Here is an 18386-nt window from a genome sequence, read left to right as displayed (position 1 = left end):
TTGACTTCTTGGGATCAAGGTGGACAATCAGTTGGGGACAAACTGGTTTGCCCAATCCTTTGTAATTCTTTGACAGCCCTGACAACTTAAGTCTAAGAAGCTGTAAACAATTCCTATTCAGATATTTCATGTACTCTATGCATGTGGAACATGCACTAGACTTACGTCCATTATTGACAAGGCTGGACATGATGATCCACAGGGTAACTTCCAGCTCTGCAGTTCTAAGATTATGATTGTGACTGTAGTATTCTCCATTTATTAGATCTATGGTTCTTGTTGTATTATGTAATGGGTTATGAATATTCATGTTGCTGAGAGGCGGAGCCAAGAGAGATGCTATAAGAGGCGGAGTCAGAAGTCAGATTGAGGAGTTTAAGTCAATAAGAGTAAGAGTCAGACAGAGTAATAGAGTGTGTAGTTTGGGAAATGTAGGAGTGATTAGCTACTGAAGATATTTATGAATCTCTGTAATCAATAAACTAAAGTTTTATTTAAAAGGACTTGAATTGTGGACCTGTGTCTTTCTGAAGTAATGGCGATTTAGAGATCACCTGGTGGCAGCAAGTGAAAAGAGTGAGGTTTGTTTACCTTCGTGTATTCTGAGGCTTGAAGGTCAAGCAAGGGGCACGAAGGCGGACGCCACAGTGACCTTCAACAAAAACAGTAATATTAAGAAGAGAATTTGCTAATAACTGCACAAGCTCTACGACTGCTGCTGCTGCTTCTTTTGTTACCGCTACTACTACTACTACAATATCACAACAGCTCAACATTTACATTATATGTTTAAAACTGTGATATGATAGTTTTGGTGACTGATAATTTCTTGGGATTTCAATGATGGAACTGAGTAAAATGCCTGTCTAAACAGCCAGGTTTTAAAAAGCCTTTAAAAATTTACCAGCAAGGGAGCCAAGTGGATATCCAGAAGTAGCTAATTACAAAGTCAGGGTGTGACCACCAAGAAAGCCCAGTTTCTGGTTTTCTCCCTCTGGGCCTATCTCAGCCTGGATGAACGAGCAGGGCAGGCAATTCTTGTTGGAAGAACATTCTGGCTTCAGTATAGAATCAGCTAGTCTAACATCTACTCAGCTGAACCTCAACCATCTTGGCTAATTAAGCTTGTGTCCAGAGTCTCTGCCTTTGCTATTATCTATCAGAGACATAACTGGATCCCTGCTTCAACAAACTGAAATTCAACATAGCATGGACAATAAAGAAAGGAGTAAAAACTGAAAGAAGAGATGTTGTCCCTCACACAATAGCACTGGCAAATGAGAAATTCTTTAGTTTCAGTCTCATTTCTTTCTTGATCCAAACATCTCTACTCTCTTGGTGAGGCTTAAAAATATAAGATATGCAGTAGTTTAAACGTGTGTGTGTGTGTGTGTGTGTGTGTGTGTGTGTGTGTGTGTGTGTGTGTGTGTGTGTGTGTTCAAACGACTGCGTATCTTACATTTTAAGTTCTCATATTTATACATATATGGGACATAAAATATAAGCATTAATTGTGGTGTTTTTCACTTTGTACATAAACAAACTTGAAAATGTGGGTTATTTTTCCCGTGTGCACAAAATAATTTTACCAGATAGCACATTATGGGAGAAATGTAAGATATAAGCAATACATGTGCTCTTTAGAATAATAAGAGTTGCTTATTTTTATACACAGCACATTCATTTGTTGGCAGAGGACTATATGTTATCACGCAAAGGCTTTTTTTCATTTGTAACAACAGTTTGGTATCAGTCTGTGAATAACACAGAATGCGATTTTCAAGGTTCTCTCTGAGTAGCATGTACTTCAATTTGACAGCTTGGCCACCACCTGTAAGATGCACGTGCTGTAAAGGTTTGGTGCTTAACACTGTAAATTATAAATGAACAGTGAATGCAAAAAATGCCTGACTGAATCAGTGAACAGACTATGGCAAACAGAAAACATCAAACTGTCTAGCTATGCAGGCATTTAATAAAAAGAAATAGAAATCATTAGAAAAGCAAACTTTTAAAAGTGCATCTCTTTATTGTGACTGGATCAACAGGCACAGCTTCAGTGATTTCTAACTGTCTGCAATAAAACATACTAATATATTTTAAAATTCCCATGTTACTCTTGATACATAATCCTATGTGCACTTGATGGAGAGACAGTCCCATTGATCTCAATGGGGCTTCTTTCTGAGTGGACATGTATGACATAAGATTTTGCTATTAGGCTATGATTCTTCAGTAGGATTTAGGTCCCACTGAAAGAAGCCAATTTTATTAAGTGAACAGACATAGGATCAGACCTTTAGCTCAAAACAGTGTTAGATCTTTATTTGCAATCTCACATGCTGTCTGTAGTTTGTGTGACTAAGAGGAGTTTTTCTGGGCTGGAGTGATTGTCTACTTGTCCAGCACTAACCAATCATTCCTTCCAGCCTTTGAATTCAAAGAGAACCCTACCTGTCTACTGAATGTTTTCTTTCCCTCTCTTTCCTCTATTGGTGGCAGTTGTTGTTTCCTGTTGATCTGCTCAGTTGTTTGCTAAGTATGTATGCAGAAAAGCTCACTAGGTAAAGGTTCCCCTTGACATTTAGTCCAGTCATGTCCAACTCCAGGGGGCGGTGCTCATCCACATTTCCAAGCCATAGAGCCAGCGTTTGTCTGAAGACAGTTTCCGTGGTCACGTGGCCAGTGCGACTAGACACGGAACACCGTTACATATTTTTTAAAAATTCTTTCTCCTACAAATGTCTCAGAGTGGGTTATTGAGACTTTAAGTGCCAGTTAATGAGAAAGAGCTGGACTTAGTGAACCTGTAGATACTCCCCTCTGTGGATCTCTGCACCTCTTGTGCATAATGAAAGGAAATTTACTAGAAATTCAAAACTCAGTGAACAAAACCAGCCATGAGAAAAAAGTATAGCAGCTTATCAGAGACATGATTAGTAAGATATGTGCCAGTTTCCAGGAACTTAAAACTAAGGTAAACTAAAATCAGATGATACAGCTATATCAGAAAGTTGACTATGGAAAATCATTAGACCAGGCTTGTCCAACCTGCGGCCCGAGGGCCGCATGCAGCCCAGGTCAGCTCGTAATGCGGCCCAGTGCAATTTTTTATTTTTAAAGAAATTCCAAAGTTTCAAGTTACACTGCCGGCGCTTGCGGCCAGAATGTGGCCGGGGCATGTCACAACAGTAGAGGGGGAGAGAGTGAAGGAAGGAAGGAAGGGGAGGGGACAGGGGGACTGTGTGACTGCATTGTGCCATCCCTGTCAATAGGTGGACCCCCTCCTGGCCCCATAAAGCTGCCGAAGTTGAAGCTGGCAGCCTCTGCTGTCTAAGATCGCCGCTGCCGGTAAGTGCGCTTGGAGCGGGGCTGCGGAGGATGGCTAGGACTGCCCCCCCATGTGGCCCAAACCAAATGTATGTGCGGCCCAAACCAAATTTTCATCTTCTAATATGGCCCAGGGAAGGTGAAAGGTTGGACACCCCTGCATTAGACTATAATATTGTTGGGTAAGAAGATCCATAAACAATATAATGTTATTTGCATTTTAACCCACAACTGCTTGAATTCTATTTGTGTTCCCATAAGGTTTGTGTAACTTGCTTCTGTACCTTTAAAAACCTGTGTGACAGGCAGGAACAGAACAGCTGCAGCCATTCCCATCATAGCATGAGATGAAAAACAGTACCTACAAAATTTTAGACAGTAATAACTGTAAGGACTCGGAGAGTATTTGGGGATGAGGCTGAAGAAAAGGAAGAAATACATTTGTCTGTAATTTCTCCTTTCACAAACTTGCTTGGCTGAGCCCAGCATCTGCTCCCAAAGGAGAGACTCTGCTGCAGTACTGCCTTTTTATAGCCCTGCCAGGGAGCTGTGTAAAACCCTGTCTGTTAACTAGTTAAGCTACAAACACCATTGAAGAAAATGCTGAATTCCATCTTCACATTTCAGCAAACAATAACGTGAACCTTCTTGTCCCATCTTCTCAGTTGGTGGAGAAACCTCTTTTTTCTGGCAAGTGTACATGATGTTGTTACAATGGCATTTCTATAACGCATCTATCTGTCAGTGAACAGCTTGCCATTCTTGGCTTCTGGAATCTCAATATGACTGAAGTAAGAGAGTCGGTTTTGTGTTAGGTACGTGCCACAAAGTTGAAACTGATTTATAGTCACCCTAATAAACCCTTGAAGGTAAATAGGGTATTTAAAGAATGGATTTAGCAGTTCTGCCCCACCAGTGAGTCTCCACAACTGGGCCAAGATTTGAAGCTTCGTCTCTAGAGTCCTAGTCTGCCAGTCTGTCCATTAAATCACACTGGGTACCCAGGTTGTGTGTATTATTTCTTAAAGAGACAAACTGAGAAAACGCTAGCAAGCCTTGTGAGAGGAACAGGAAGGAGTGCTTTCAGTTTGGAGCAGAAGCTAAGAGGTCAATTGGGGCCTATATCACCACATAAAACTTAGGAAAAGTCTGGACTTATTTGGTTAAGTTTTATGGTTCCTCAAAGATCTTGCTCTTTGTTCCAGGAGGTTTTGAAAATTAATGTTAGTTGAAGTTAGGCTATAAGAGAAGATGAAGAGAACAGAACTCTTGAGCAGCTGCCACTGAGGGAGATATTGGAAGTAGAAGACAGCAAGACAAAGCAAAGTAGTACCAAAAAGCTGAGGAGAGAACGAACATAGTGGAGGACGCATTACAGAAAGCGGTCACAGTTAGGAGCATAAGAAGACACTTTTCGTCAGTGGAACTGCAAAAGTGCTTTTAGGTTCTTGAAAAGGAGTCTATCAGACAACATGCAGAGGAAGATATACGGGAGATGTGAAAGGACATGAGAGAAGCTGAAACTCAACCAACCAGAGCTACTGAACCCATACCCTTCAAAAAGAAGAAGAGGAAAGTAATGTAGTAGGATACTCTGTACTGCCTGGGACTGAAACTGAAGTACTGTATGCCAGGAAGATCCGTGGACCTACCAGGTATGCTGACTTCCTGGAGGGCAAATTGGGAATGTGACAAAATGATTTCCATCTCTTATAAAACCCATGGGTGCATATCATGTTTTTCTCATCTATGTAGGAACAAATGACACAGGTAAGGGGAACTACAAAGAAGTCACATCAGACTTGGAAGCTCTGGAAATAAAACTCAAGTTTTCAGGGCCCATGTAGTTTTCTGACAGTACTCAGAAGAGGAAAAGGAAGGGAAAGGGGAATATTTTAGCTGGAAGATTGGCTACAGAGATGGTGCCGAAAGAGGGATTTGGATTTTGAGATCACTTCCTGGAAGAGATTGTTAGAAAGTGATAGAATGCAGCTCACAAGGATTGGGAAGAATGTGTTTGGCCATAGCATGAAAAATTTCATCAGAAAGGTTCTTTAAACTTTAAGGGGAGGAAAGATGCAAACTAGGAAAAGACAGATGAAAGCTTATGCACAATAAGAGGAACACAGCAAGGAGCTCAAATGCAGTATTCAAAAGAAATGAAAGAAGGAAAGCAGGCCATAAATCACACAATCCCCAGTATCTATATATGTATGAAAGTCAGGAGTATGGGAAATAAACATGAAGTTTATTCCAGGAGGCTTTGAAAATCTTCATTCAGGAGTGTAAATACAACTTGATAGGGATAACTGAATAATAATAATAATAATAATAATAATAATAATAATAATAATAATAATAATAATAATAATAATAATAATAATAATAATAATAATAATAATAATAATAATAATAATAATAATAATAATAATAATAAAGGACACACCTAGGAAGTGGAAGGAAGGCAAGGTCACAAAATGAGAGTACACACAAGTAGCAAATAATTTTAGACATGGCATTAGGAAGGCAAACACTGTGAATAAGCTAAAAGCAATAAATGACTCTAAAAGCAATAAAAAAATCTTCAGGTATGTGCATGGCAAAAGACAGAAAATAAATAATGATTCAGCTACTCAATGGGTTGGAAAATTGTAACAGATGACAAAGAAAATAAAGGTATGCTCAATTCCTGTTTTAGCTCAGTCTTTTCCCACAGGACAGACTATGACCCTCCAGGCAAATGTGAGGTACAAGTAGAGGGGACAGGATTGCAGTTTGAGATTGATAAACAAATAATCAAGGAATAACTTACTACTTTGAATGAGTTCAGATCTCCAGGGCTGAATAAACTGCACCCAAGAGTATTGACAAAACTGAAGAACTCTCAGAACCACTATTAGGATGGGTGCTGTTCCAGATGACTAGAGAAGGGCTAACACTGTTCCTTTCTTCAAAAAGGGCAAAAAGGAGGAATCATGGAACTGCAATTTGCCAGCCTGATATCAATCCCAGGGAAAACTGTAAAGCAGCTTATAAAACACTCACTCTGCAAGCACTTTGAAAACAATGCAGTAATAATAAGAAGCCAACACAAATTGGTTAAGAACACATCCTGCCAAATTAATCTTCTCTTATTTTTCAATTGAGTAACTTCCCTGGTAGATGGGGGTATGTTGTACATATACTATATAATGAATTCAGCAAAGCTTTTAAGAAAGTCCTCCATGGCCTTCTGATTAGAAAGAAATCTGTTGGTTACAGAATCATACTTAGAGAATGCTTATCATTGGATCTTTCTCAAACTGAGAGGAGATAACAAGGGATACCACAAGGCCCAGTCCTAGGTATGGTGATCTTATTTAAAACAAAATTCAGAAAGATCTTGATAGGCTCAAGCAATGGGCAGAAGAGAAGAAAATGAATTTAACAAGGATAAGTGCAAAGTTCTGCGCCTAAGGGAAAAAAACCCCAAATGCATAATTAAAAGATGGAGGATACTTGGTTCAGTTATACTACATGCAAGAAAGATCTTGGAATTGTTGTAGATCACAGTCTGTATATGAGTCAACAGTGTGATGTGACTGCAAATAGAGAAAATGCTATTTTAGGTTGCATCAATAGAAGTATAGTCTCTAAATCCTGTGAAGCACTAGTTGCCCTCTGTTAGGCCTCATCTTGAGTACTGTGTCCAGTTCTGGACACCACACTTTAACAAGCTATAACCAGTTCAGAAGAGGGCAACAAAGATGATCAGGGAATGGGATCAAGTCCTATGTGGAGTGACTAAAAGAACTGAGCATGTTTAGCTGTGAAAAAGAAGACTGAGGGTGATGTGATAGCACTCTTTAAATACTTGAAAGATGGTCATACAGAGGAGTGCCAGGATCTGTTCTCAATCATTTCAGAATGCAGGAAATGGCATATTTAGCTCAAGTTACAGGAAGACTGATTTTGGATGAGTATCAGGAAAAAATTCCTTTTAGCACAGCACAAAAAACCAATTATCTCAGGAGTTCGCAAGTGCTTCAACCCTGGAGACATTCAAGAGAAAATTAGACAACCATCTGTTAGATATACAGTGGGGTCTCTACTTAAGAACTTAATCTGTATTGGAAGGTGGTTCTCAAGTTGAAAAGTTCTTATGTTGAACCTGCATTTCCCATAGGAATGCATTGAAAACCATTTAATCCGTATCTGCTCTTTTCCGTCCATAGAAACTACAGTGGAACCTCTACTTAGGAACTTAATCTGTTTTGGAATGGTGTTCTTAAGTTGAAACGTTCTTAAGTTGAAGCAAAATTTCCCATAGGAATGGACTGAAAACCAATCAATCCGTTCTGGCTGTTTTTTTGTTATGTAGAGGTGCGTTCGTACATTGAAGCATTAGTTCCCATAGGAACCAATGCAAAGCTGGTTAATACATACTCTACCACTAGGGGAGAATTTTTTTTTTAACCTAAGACGACCTAAGGTTAAAAAAAGAGCAGGAAAGTTTTTTTTTCCTGTTCTTATCTTGGATTTCTGTTCTCAAGTAGAAGCAAAATGTAGCAAATGGAGCTGTTCTTAAGTTGGATTGTTCTTAAGTAGGGACGTTCTTAAGTAGAGACCCCACTGTATTTAGATTTGTATTCCTGCATTGTGCAGGACGTTAGACTTGATGGCATTATAGGCCTCTTCCAATTCCATTATTATATGACTACAAAGTCATCTCATGCAGTGTTTTTCTCACATATAAAACTGTGGTGGTATAGGGGGTACTGTGTTAGAAACCTTAAGCTTAGGCCCTGCAGCTTTATCTTTTTGTCTCACCTACTCTTGTTTTCCTTGTCCTCTGTCTCTATCCCTGTTAATCCATCTCTTGTTCTTTCATTTCTGCTGCAGCCCCGCCAGTTGCTACTTCTGTTCTTCAACCTTTGTAACACCTCTTCTTAAACAAGCCTTCTCCTTTCCTTTGTTTTCCTGAGGCCTCTGTTTTGTTTACCTGCCTTTTGACCTCAAAGTATCTTCTGCCACTGCTAATCTACATATTGTGCCTATGGGCGTCTTCCTCTCACATCCTCATTTTTAGCCCATTATTTACTATTTTATCAATGCCCCTTACCAAAAATAAAAAAAAAAATAAAAAAAAATCAGTCCTGTAACCTTCTCCTATATATTGCCAAGTTATCTGGGGGGTTTTCCCAGTAAGCCTATTACAATTAACTCAAGTCCAGCATTTAATAATTTAATTATTTGGATGACTTTTTTTGTCTCTTTATCCTGCCTTCACACTGCTCAAGGTAGTTTACAATATTTAAAAATTATACCACACCAATTCAGTAAATAAATGAAACAAACCAGAGCAAAGCACAGCTGCAAACAAACATTTCCCAAAGCACATATTGATATGATTTTAAAAAGAAAGAAAAGAAAAGAAAATGCATAGATAGTGAGCTAAACAGGTGACTAAACAGAAAATTTACAGAGAAAAACTGACAAGATCATGCCCTAGATTGCTTGGATGCATCCACCATCAGCATTTAATTTCTGGAGCCTCAGAGGAGGAAACTTGTGAGGAAGCCATTTATTATTTAATGTAAATTGACTGTTATATTTACAGTTATGATAGCTAAAAGTTTTGAACTCTAGTTAAATACCTCCACTGAAAATGAAACAAATTTAAGAAATACAGTCAAACATATTTTACAATTTTGCTTTGGCAGACTGATAAGACCTGGAGAAACAAGTAGCAGAAGTTTATCTGTTTATATAAACTGTTTCTTTGTTCAGGCATTTTCAAAGGTTACCATGCATGGCAGTTATAGGCACCTAGGTTATGTTTCTTAAGGGTAGCAGAACCTTTAATTATGAGCCATTATTAAAGTGAATGCTGACCAGAGAATTAAAAGGCGCTAAGGTGACTGAAGTTCTAAGGATTACTCTAAAACAAGGTAACCAATAAGTTTTAGTCAACAGAGTGACAGACTAGGGCTCAGGAGACATGAACTTGAATCCCTGATCAGCCATGGAAACATACCCAAGTGGGTAGGGAGGGACTGGTAAAACCACTTTTTAAACATCTTATGTACTTTGAAAGTTCTGTTTGGATCACTGTTAGTTAGTTCTGATTTAAGAGCACATGACACACAAAACAGAAGTAGGAGCCCATATTTAGCATAGCCAAAGTTGAGGGGCGCTGTAAACTTCTGTTCCAAAAAACATCTGGAGGACAGCAACTGTCTCCCCTTGCTGTGACAGAACCTTTAAAATTCATTGGGTAAACACTAATGGAATGGTCTTTCTGAACTAGGATTGTTTTATTGGCCGTAGCTATAGCCAGTGGAGTTTTAAAGGGATGACACTGTTCTTTCAGCAGGTCTGATTGCACCTTACCTGGGGGGGTGGGGTTGGTTGTTTGTTTTTGTAGCTTGCTCAGCGTGCTGCAGATGTGAGATTGACTTGCAATGAAGACAAAGCTTTTTTAAAAAGGCGAATATGTGCATTATAGGTATTAATTTATGTATACATGAGATTACCGGTAATTGAAAAATTGCAGGATATTACACAGTTGTAAAACAAAATACATACATATTAACTATGAAACAACATGAAATCCAGAAAGTATTTATTTTTAATAGTGGCAGCAGGAGTCTCTTGGGTTCAATTAAAGAATAATAGCAGAGTTTTTGCTAGAATCTTAGCAGCATTTGGTTGTGTTATAAGAACATCAAATTCATGTTGTCCACAGAGCAAGCACCATGAAGTCAACTCTGCTGCAAGCATACAAATTCCAATAACATTTTAAAAGATATTGCCATATGGGGGTTATATGTAATAAATAAACAGTCATTTCAAACATTTCTAAAGTTTCATGGAGGAGTTTGTTTCTGAATGGAAGTGTTCTTATTTCTACCAATGTTTGACAATATTCCAAGCTATTATATTAGGGTAACAAGAAAGATATAGAATCAGCACTGCTACTGTAAGCAAACAAGCCTTACTGAATTACAATATAGATTGTACACTAATGTTTTAAACCAGATACGTATACCTTGCATTTTCCAGTTGAAAATAATAACAATGTTGTAAATCCAGACAAATGAAGACTGATTGAAGTCATTGAGATTTAATGTTAATTCTGACTATCTTCTTTACATAAGCCATTTGTTTTATCTAGAAAAATCTTGATTCTCACAAAGAATTCTAGTAGTAATAGGGATCATTTAACCTATATTTCATGCCAGTTGCTTGGTTGTGGTAATGTTTAAGACAAGTGTGTTGTTTTTGTTCTTAGATGGAATCAGTTTATAGAACAATTGTTTCTGTTACTGGGATACCCAGATAGTTTTATGTTAAGGCTGTGCTTAGATGCATCTCATTCCACTACTGCAACCAAAAGTCAGGAATGAAGTCATTTCTGTGCCTTATCCTCAGAAAACAGCTGCACAACTTCAACTGAAATTTGGTAACATCAAAGAGGATTGTTTGAGGATAGTCTGTCCTAATTTGGAGTAGGGAAAAAAAAGCTTGATTAGGAGTTAGCTTTGAGGGAGAGACTTTCAAGAGTTTGACATTATTGATCACAATCCTGTACCATAGCTGGGGTGGGTAACTTGATAATATGCCGACAGTATGTGGAATAGCACCGGGGGGAAGGGCTGCAGTATATATAAAGAACATCTGCCATTGCATTGTGCAATAATCACACTTGAAATTGAATTGAACAATACTCTGTTTTCTTAGCATAATACCCAGCAAATTTGCAAAACCCTAGTTATGTCTGCACTAACAGGATGTAATGCATTATATGGTTTATTTCTCCCATAGACTTTGCTCTACCTCAAAGTTAAAATAAAGATGATTTGAGAGTGGTGCTCCAGATTTTGCAACAAAGACATTTATTTATTTATTTATTTATTTATTTATTTATTTATTTATTTATTTATTTATTTATTTATTTATTTATTCTAAACTGCCCATCTGACTGATGGTCACTCTGGGCAATGAACAACATAAACGTATAAACAATAATTTGACAAACTGAAATTAAAATTCCATATTTGGAGCAAAAACTGCCAGATGCTCCTTCTAAGTTCAGGAAAAACATGAATCACTCAAGATCATATTGCAAATATATGTGGACTGCTAAATGTCAGAGTAAAGTCTTTGTTTTATAGATTACAACAAAGCCTTTGACTATGTGGAGTATGGAAAGCAATAGATCATTTTCAAAGAAGTTGTTTTGCTACAACATTTGATTGTCCTGATTAGAAATGGGCATGAACCTTGGTTCAGAGGCTCGTGCCAGTTTGTATGCGCAGCATCAAAGGCGCCACGTATTCCCTTCCCCTGCTTCCCCAGCTGCATCCCCACTCACCAGTTGGTGTGCACTCCTCCTCTTTCCATGCTACCTCCCTTCTAGGCTGATTGCCCACTCAGACAAGGAGGTAGGACAGGCAACCCCATGCTCCTGCTGATACTGGTCAAACAGCCAAAAAGGAGGAGGAGACAAGACAGCGTGCTAGCTGGTGAGGGGGGGATCCAGCTGGGGAAGCGGGGGAAGAGAATGTATACCTGTGATGCCATGTGTATGAATTGGGACGAACCTCTGAACTGAGGTCTGTGCCCATCTCTAGTCTTGATGTGTAACTGATACTCTGGACAAGATAGAGTGTGGTGAAGCAAAATGATTTGCTATTGGCAAAGATGTCAAATGGGGTGTGTTTTTTTCCTTATCTGTTCAATTTAAGTGAACAACATATCATACAAAAAAGGTGGAAGATAGGCACCAGCTGAAACCTTGCCATCTGAATAAAGAATTTTCACTCCTAATTTCTCTGAATCTTACCCAGTGAAAATTGTTTATTCAGGTGGCAAAGTTCCAGGTGGCACCCATCTTACACCTTATTTCTTTTTTGGCAGTGGGAGAGGTTGTTTCTCATCTGACCCCTTACACCTTCCTTTCTGTATCATGTTATCAACCAAAACATGTAGCATTTTATCCTAATACAGTAAGAGAGAAAAAAATCTACCCCAAGTGTCAGTTTTCTTCTGACTTCTTGATTGCTCACAATCAGGTAAACCCAGTATGTTTTCTTTTTATGTGCTGAGTCCAATATAACTTTGTTCTTCTTTTTTCATCCCCTAATCATTTCCAATGTAGAAAACAGAAAGCTTCCATCAGCAGTCTCAAGCCTAAAAAGTGCCAAGTCTTCCTCACTCAGTGTTAATGTAATTTTTAAAATCCCCTTTATGCTTTTTGTTGTCTATGGATTAAGCTCTTTTGGAAAACAGGCAGCTATTTAGAACTTCTGAATATATTCTGAATGCACTTTCTCCAGGCAGAACAATTTGCACAGTGGTAAAATTATTGTTAAAAATACTAACCTTGCGTAGGCATGTATTATATCCTAGAAGAATATGCAAATGTTGTTAAGGATTTCTGACAGCAGGAACAATTTTTAAGCCCTTAGATCTGTTTTTGTCCCTGGAAATATGTAAAAATTACTATCAAAATGTTAGTAATTTTGGGGAAGACTCCCTGGAAAAGACTCTGATGTTAGGAAATTAGAGAAAATTTTGAATGCTTCCAGGGAAGGAAAAATTCACCAACAATTTCTCAGAAGTGAGAGGGGAGAATGGTCAGAATTCTATTGTTGAAACACACCAATTGCTAGTTAAGAAATCACTGCTTGTATTCCTTGTTGGCACCGAACTTCATGACTGGCACATGATGAGGAATACATGTTTCTACCCTTTAACTAGCAGCAAGTCACCACTGCGATTTATCCTATTGCACCTACCCTGATATATGCCAGTAGGCTTCAGATAATGGTTGTGTCTACTTCCAGGAAAAAGGTGAAGCCTTTTGTCTTCCATAATTTGTCTTCCAATTTCCCAAACATTTTATTTCCCCATAAAAGAGGCTTCTAGTTTTTTGTTCCATTCTCAGGAGCCTTTAGAACATCTTTTTGTGACATTTTTGACATAACTGTTAACTTTGCAAGATAGCCAATATTTTTATTTCGATTACACATCTCCATTATTCTGTAGGTTCTCTGTCTGGTCCTCTTTCCTGACCTGAAAAAAAAAACTGTGTGAAAAATTGCATTAATCCATGTTCACCTGAATTTTAATTCAGTTATGGGAAGCTGGAGGTAGGAGGTGATGAAAAGAAGGCTATATAATGAGATACAAGACATGTACACACACTGCTCAGCCACCTGATACGTAAGTAAGAAAAGCGTGAGAACCTGTGAAGATTTCTCTGAAGGTTCTCCACATTGGAAATTCTTTTCAAAGCGATTTTTTCTTCCTGCCAAATTAAATGAGAATGGCTAAAATTCTTATAGGAGAAACTTTAGCACAGTACACCTTTAAATTAAATTAAGCCACACTTCTTGCTTGTGGTTATGTTTCTGTAGCTTATATTTAACAGACAACTATATCTTTATGCTTTAAATCTCCATACAGAGAATATTTTTTTGGTCTTTATGGAACAAATAGGAGATTTGCTACAGTTAAGATCGCAGAGTTTGGTACAAATCAGTTATCTTGATTTGAGGTATGGCATAAGAAACAAAGGCTGCTCTTATTTACACAAGAGGGCTTTTATTATAACTGGACAGATGTTTAAGGTTTTCTTTCAACTAATTTGTGAGTTTATTGCAAATAATTTATCAAAATATATTATTATTGTGTTTTTTGTTTTGAATTTCTAGTTGTATTACTTGATACAACCACTGCCATTGGAGAGCTTGGATGGAAGACGTATCCACTAAATGGGGTAAGTCAGCTTATAAGGACTTTTATTGTTCTACATTGGGAAGTTATAGAATGGACTAGGAGAAATGAATGTGCAATGTCTGTGTTTGTGGTCCAGTAAAAGAAAGGTAAGTTTACTCAACTCAGTGTGAAATTGTTTTCTGGTAAACATTTCTAAAAAGAAACTATATAAATAAAAGAATAAACATAGTGGCTAAAATCTTGTTGCTTAGCATAGCAAGTCACAACTAAAGTGGAACCATTGAATGAGTGGTCATTTGGTGAGTCAGCTTCTCCCTAAGTTGCACTGATTCAATGGACCTACTCTAGTTACAGCTTACTACACTAACAAGATTCCAGCCATGAAATGGCATGATATAGTTACCATCTCACTATTTTTGTTCTTAAGAAATATTCAATACTAACTCAATTTTATTTGAACATGAAAATTTTCTTTCATGCAAACTTCTGAATGTATCAATATCACAAGTTTTAAAATATATAATGAAACTGGAGACTATATTTCCAAGTATGTTTAGCATGATTTATATTACTTAGTAGGGCTACTCTGGCAGCATAATTGAGAAACATGGTGTTATGAATATAAATGTGATCTAGAATTCTGTTTGTTGGATTTAAAGGTTCAGTATTACAAATATTCACCCCACTGAATCATCCACACAACAAGCTATGGAAGTCATACCCTGTTTCCCTGAAAATAAGACCTAATCTGAAAATAAGCCTTAGTGTGATTTTTCAGGATGCTCGTAATATAAGCCCTACCCCAAAATTAAGCTCTAGTTAAGTGAAACCCCGCCCTACACCATTGTGCAGCAACCAGAAGATGACATGATTATATTTGAATAAATGTAGATTGTTGTACATGAAAAAAATAAAACGTCCCCTGAAAATAAGCCCTAATGCATTTTGGAGCAAAAATTAATATAAGACCCTGTCTTATTTTCGGGGAAACACAGTAGATCAGATACTACAAGTTGCTCCTGTGAGCGAAGGAAGGAAAGTGAGCCGTCCTCACAGACATCTAAAGAAGAAGAAAGTGAGGGATGCGCTGTGGGTGAATTAATCAAACTGGATGATGAAGAGGGGGGTACTAATAGAGCGATAGAGGTGTTTCTAGCGGAGAGGACAAAAGACTGGGGGAGGAGTCAGGAGACTGGAGATGAGACGAGGTTATAAAGGAGGAGAGGGGAGAGAAAGAGTCAGAAGGGGGAAAGGAAGAAAAGAGTACGCAAACAAGGGAGACAGGTGTAGAGAGAGAGAAGATTGCGACACTGGTAAAGAATTTCCCGAACTTAATGAAGGAAGATGGTCTGTTGCCTCTACCGAAAGAGATAAGCAAAGTTGAAGCTTGTGAGTTCTCAAGGGGATGGAGACCGGGAGTGGGTTCGGCTTCTTGCCCAATGATGGACAGAGAAACCCTTGGTGGAGCCAGCCCATTCCTACCCAGGCTGGAGGGATCTGTAGTGATCCATCCTTGCTGCAGGACTTCCTGCTCAGTTCTGACTGTGTCGGCCGCAAGTCAGAACGCAATCACTCTTTTTGGGGGGAAGAAATAGTGAAGACCAAAGATGTAATGCCTGGGGTAAAACCCAAGAAATATAACCTGTTAACAAATGAAGAGTTGCCGGACCCGTTTGGTCCCGAATTACTCGATGAGAAAGCTAATAAAGCAAACCCGTTTTTGACCGTTACATCGACTCCTGCGGTTATTCCCGCCAAATCCCTTGGTCCGTCCCCCACAGAGAAAGGACCCAATCACAGCTCCATAGCAAGAGGAAAGCATTAGAGATATTTGCAGCATTTTGCCATTGGATTTCTGCCATGTTGTTATGAAAATATGTAAAATTGCATATAAGAACCACTGTTTGGGATATTTTGCAAAGTGCCTGCTCTCATTAGAAGCAATCAGAAATTTGTCGGTGCTTGTTACATGTTGTGCCACTTAGGTAAAGATGAAAGGTTCCCCTGGACAAATTGTCCAGTCATGTCTGACTCTAGGGTGCAGTGTTCATTCCTGTTTCCAAGCCACAGAGCCAGCATTTTGTCCATAAACAGTTTCCATGGTCATGTGGCCAGCGCGACTAGACATGGAATGCTGTTATCTTCGCACCATGGTGGTACCTGTTTATCTACTCACGATTTTTACATGGTTTTGAACTGCTAGGTTGGCAGGAGCTGGGACAAGCGACAGGAGCTCACTCTGTTGTGTAGATTCGAACTGCTGATCTTTTGACCTTGCAGCCCAGAGGCTTTGCAGTTTAGCCCGCAGTGCCGATCACACCACTGTGTTACTTAGGCAGTCCTATATTTGATTGACTCAGTTTTCATAACGGGTATCTTTGGTGTTGGGAAGGCCACTAGTCAGCAGTCCCTTCAACCTGATCCTAGAATGGTATAATGAGTTATAAGTGGGGCAAAAAGGAGGATATACTAATTTATCCTTAAAAAAATGATTGAAATGATTTCTGTGACCAAAGGAGGGCACCTTTGGGTCAAGGGATCAATTATGCTTGCTTGAGGCTTAGCAAGGCTGCTGCAATAGGCTGTGTGTATTTGCAGTAGGAAGTCAATGGTATGATTACTCTTTTGATTGAAACAGAAAATAGGGAAGAGATTTGAGTTCATAATTCAGTTTAGTGAATGTGAGGGGTGGAAGCAATAAAGTTTTTCCTTCTGCTTGATGTCATTAGTTTCAAGTGGCTACACCTCAAAGATCAGGTTAGGCTTTCCACTTGGCCAGTTCACTTAACAACACATCGGAGAAACTTGTATAGTTCAAATTTTAATTAAGATGCTGTATATTTAAGCACTTAATCCATTTTATTGATTAGCTCTTTATCCTGAGAAGTCTTTAAATTAAGCAGCTCTGTTCCCATAGTTTAATTTATTTTCATGTGTGGATATTTTCAATGCTGAGTATTTATGATGATATCTGAGATGCTACCAATAAACTGATGTATGTGACATAAGCTAGAAGGATCTTCTCTTGCACAGCTCCAATTCAGATTGGTGGAATTTGCACAGGAGAATGTCCACTGGATTTTGCCCAAAGAATGCTAAAATTATTAGGCAAATAGCCTATTTATTCTAGGAGGAAATATATATGATCCTTTCTTAGTAGCTTAATATATATATATTTAAAAGTCTCCCTTCAGGGAATTTAAGTAATATGGCATTTTTAATCTTAGCCTATTTTCAACTTTATGGATTACGTTTTGCAGCAGTTTACAGTACTTTTCATTATCAGACTTTATTTCCTAGTTAGCATTTATATTTTGTCTTGCAGGTATTATAGTTTAGATTTTGAATTCTAAAATGTGTGTTCCTTAGGAAATATGGGTAAAATAAAAGTTGTGTGAGTGCTCACTGTAGGTTATAGCAAGTTTATTCATTATGTTCGTCTGCAGAATCCGTTTTAGAATAATAGACTGATAGCAGGCATAAGACCAACAGTTTAAAAAAATAGTAATACAATACAATCCAGTGCTAATACATTTGGGATTTAAAATGCATGGTAGGTTATTACTTTCTGTTTCCTGAAGCGTCAGAGTTGTCCCAAAATGGCACAGCTTAACATAGCAGAGTACATTTTAAGTGTCCTTTTAAAAGGCCAGTGGAGTCAGTAGCATGCATAATCAGAAGTTTGAGCTGTAACTGTAGTGTAAATTATGCCAAAATACTGTAATACATAAAATCTAAAAGGCAACAGAGAACAGATACCAGCTGTGGCAACCACTTTCTCTATTTGTAAATGTTGTAGTAAAATGCTAAACCTGCGTCTTCTAGATATTTTCTGTTGATCAGAAGTGTACTACAAACAAATGAAAAACTCCATCATAGATGCACCGAGATTTCCTGATTACTGAAATTTCCTGATTACTTACTCAGTGATTCCCAAACTTCAGTCCCAGAAGCCTTCACCACTAGCTGTGCTGGCCAGGATTTCTGGGATTTGTAGTCAAAGAACATCTGGGGACCCAAAATTGAGAACCACTGCTCTAAAATATGCCTAATATTCTATCCACTGTGGATCAAAGGATGTTTTCCAGAGTTAAAAAACAACACCAAAACACCGAAAAATAATCTATGCACACCAGATCTGTACATAGTATAAACAACATAGACAGAAAACATTCCAAAGACTACAATCCTTTGAAGGCTTGTTTTGGAAGGGGCATATGATGAAGTGAGCCAAGGACAGATGTTAAACAATGCTTCAGCATGCGAGAAAAGAAGAGTGAAGAGAATGCAGGAAAGCTGGAGAAAAAGATAACAAAGAAATTTAAATGCTC

At 38.3% G+C, this 18386-nt stretch overlaps 1 protein-coding gene across 4 annotated transcripts in view; it reads left to right on the top strand.

Moving 5' to 3' along the window:
* The window catches only part of EPHA6 (EPH receptor A6), a 558183-nt gene that overhangs the window by 18846 nt on the left and 520951 nt on the right, over positions 1–18386 (top strand). For all 4 annotated transcript variants that reach the window (XM_078389828.1, XM_078389827.1, XM_020810349.3 and 1 more), the window contains exon 2: positions 14031–14095. In XM_078389828.1, the coding sequence (XP_078245954.1) occupies positions 14031–14095 (65 nt within the window). The remainder of the gene's footprint in view (positions 1–14030; positions 14096–18386) is intronic.

This window comes from Pogona vitticeps, chromosome 3 (genome assembly GCF_051106095.1).
Source record: "Pogona vitticeps strain Pit_001003342236 chromosome 3, PviZW2.1, whole genome shotgun sequence".
Lineage (NCBI taxonomy): Eukaryota > Metazoa > Chordata > Lepidosauria > Squamata > Agamidae > Pogona > Pogona vitticeps.
This window is presented reverse-complemented; position numbering and strand designations above follow the sequence as displayed.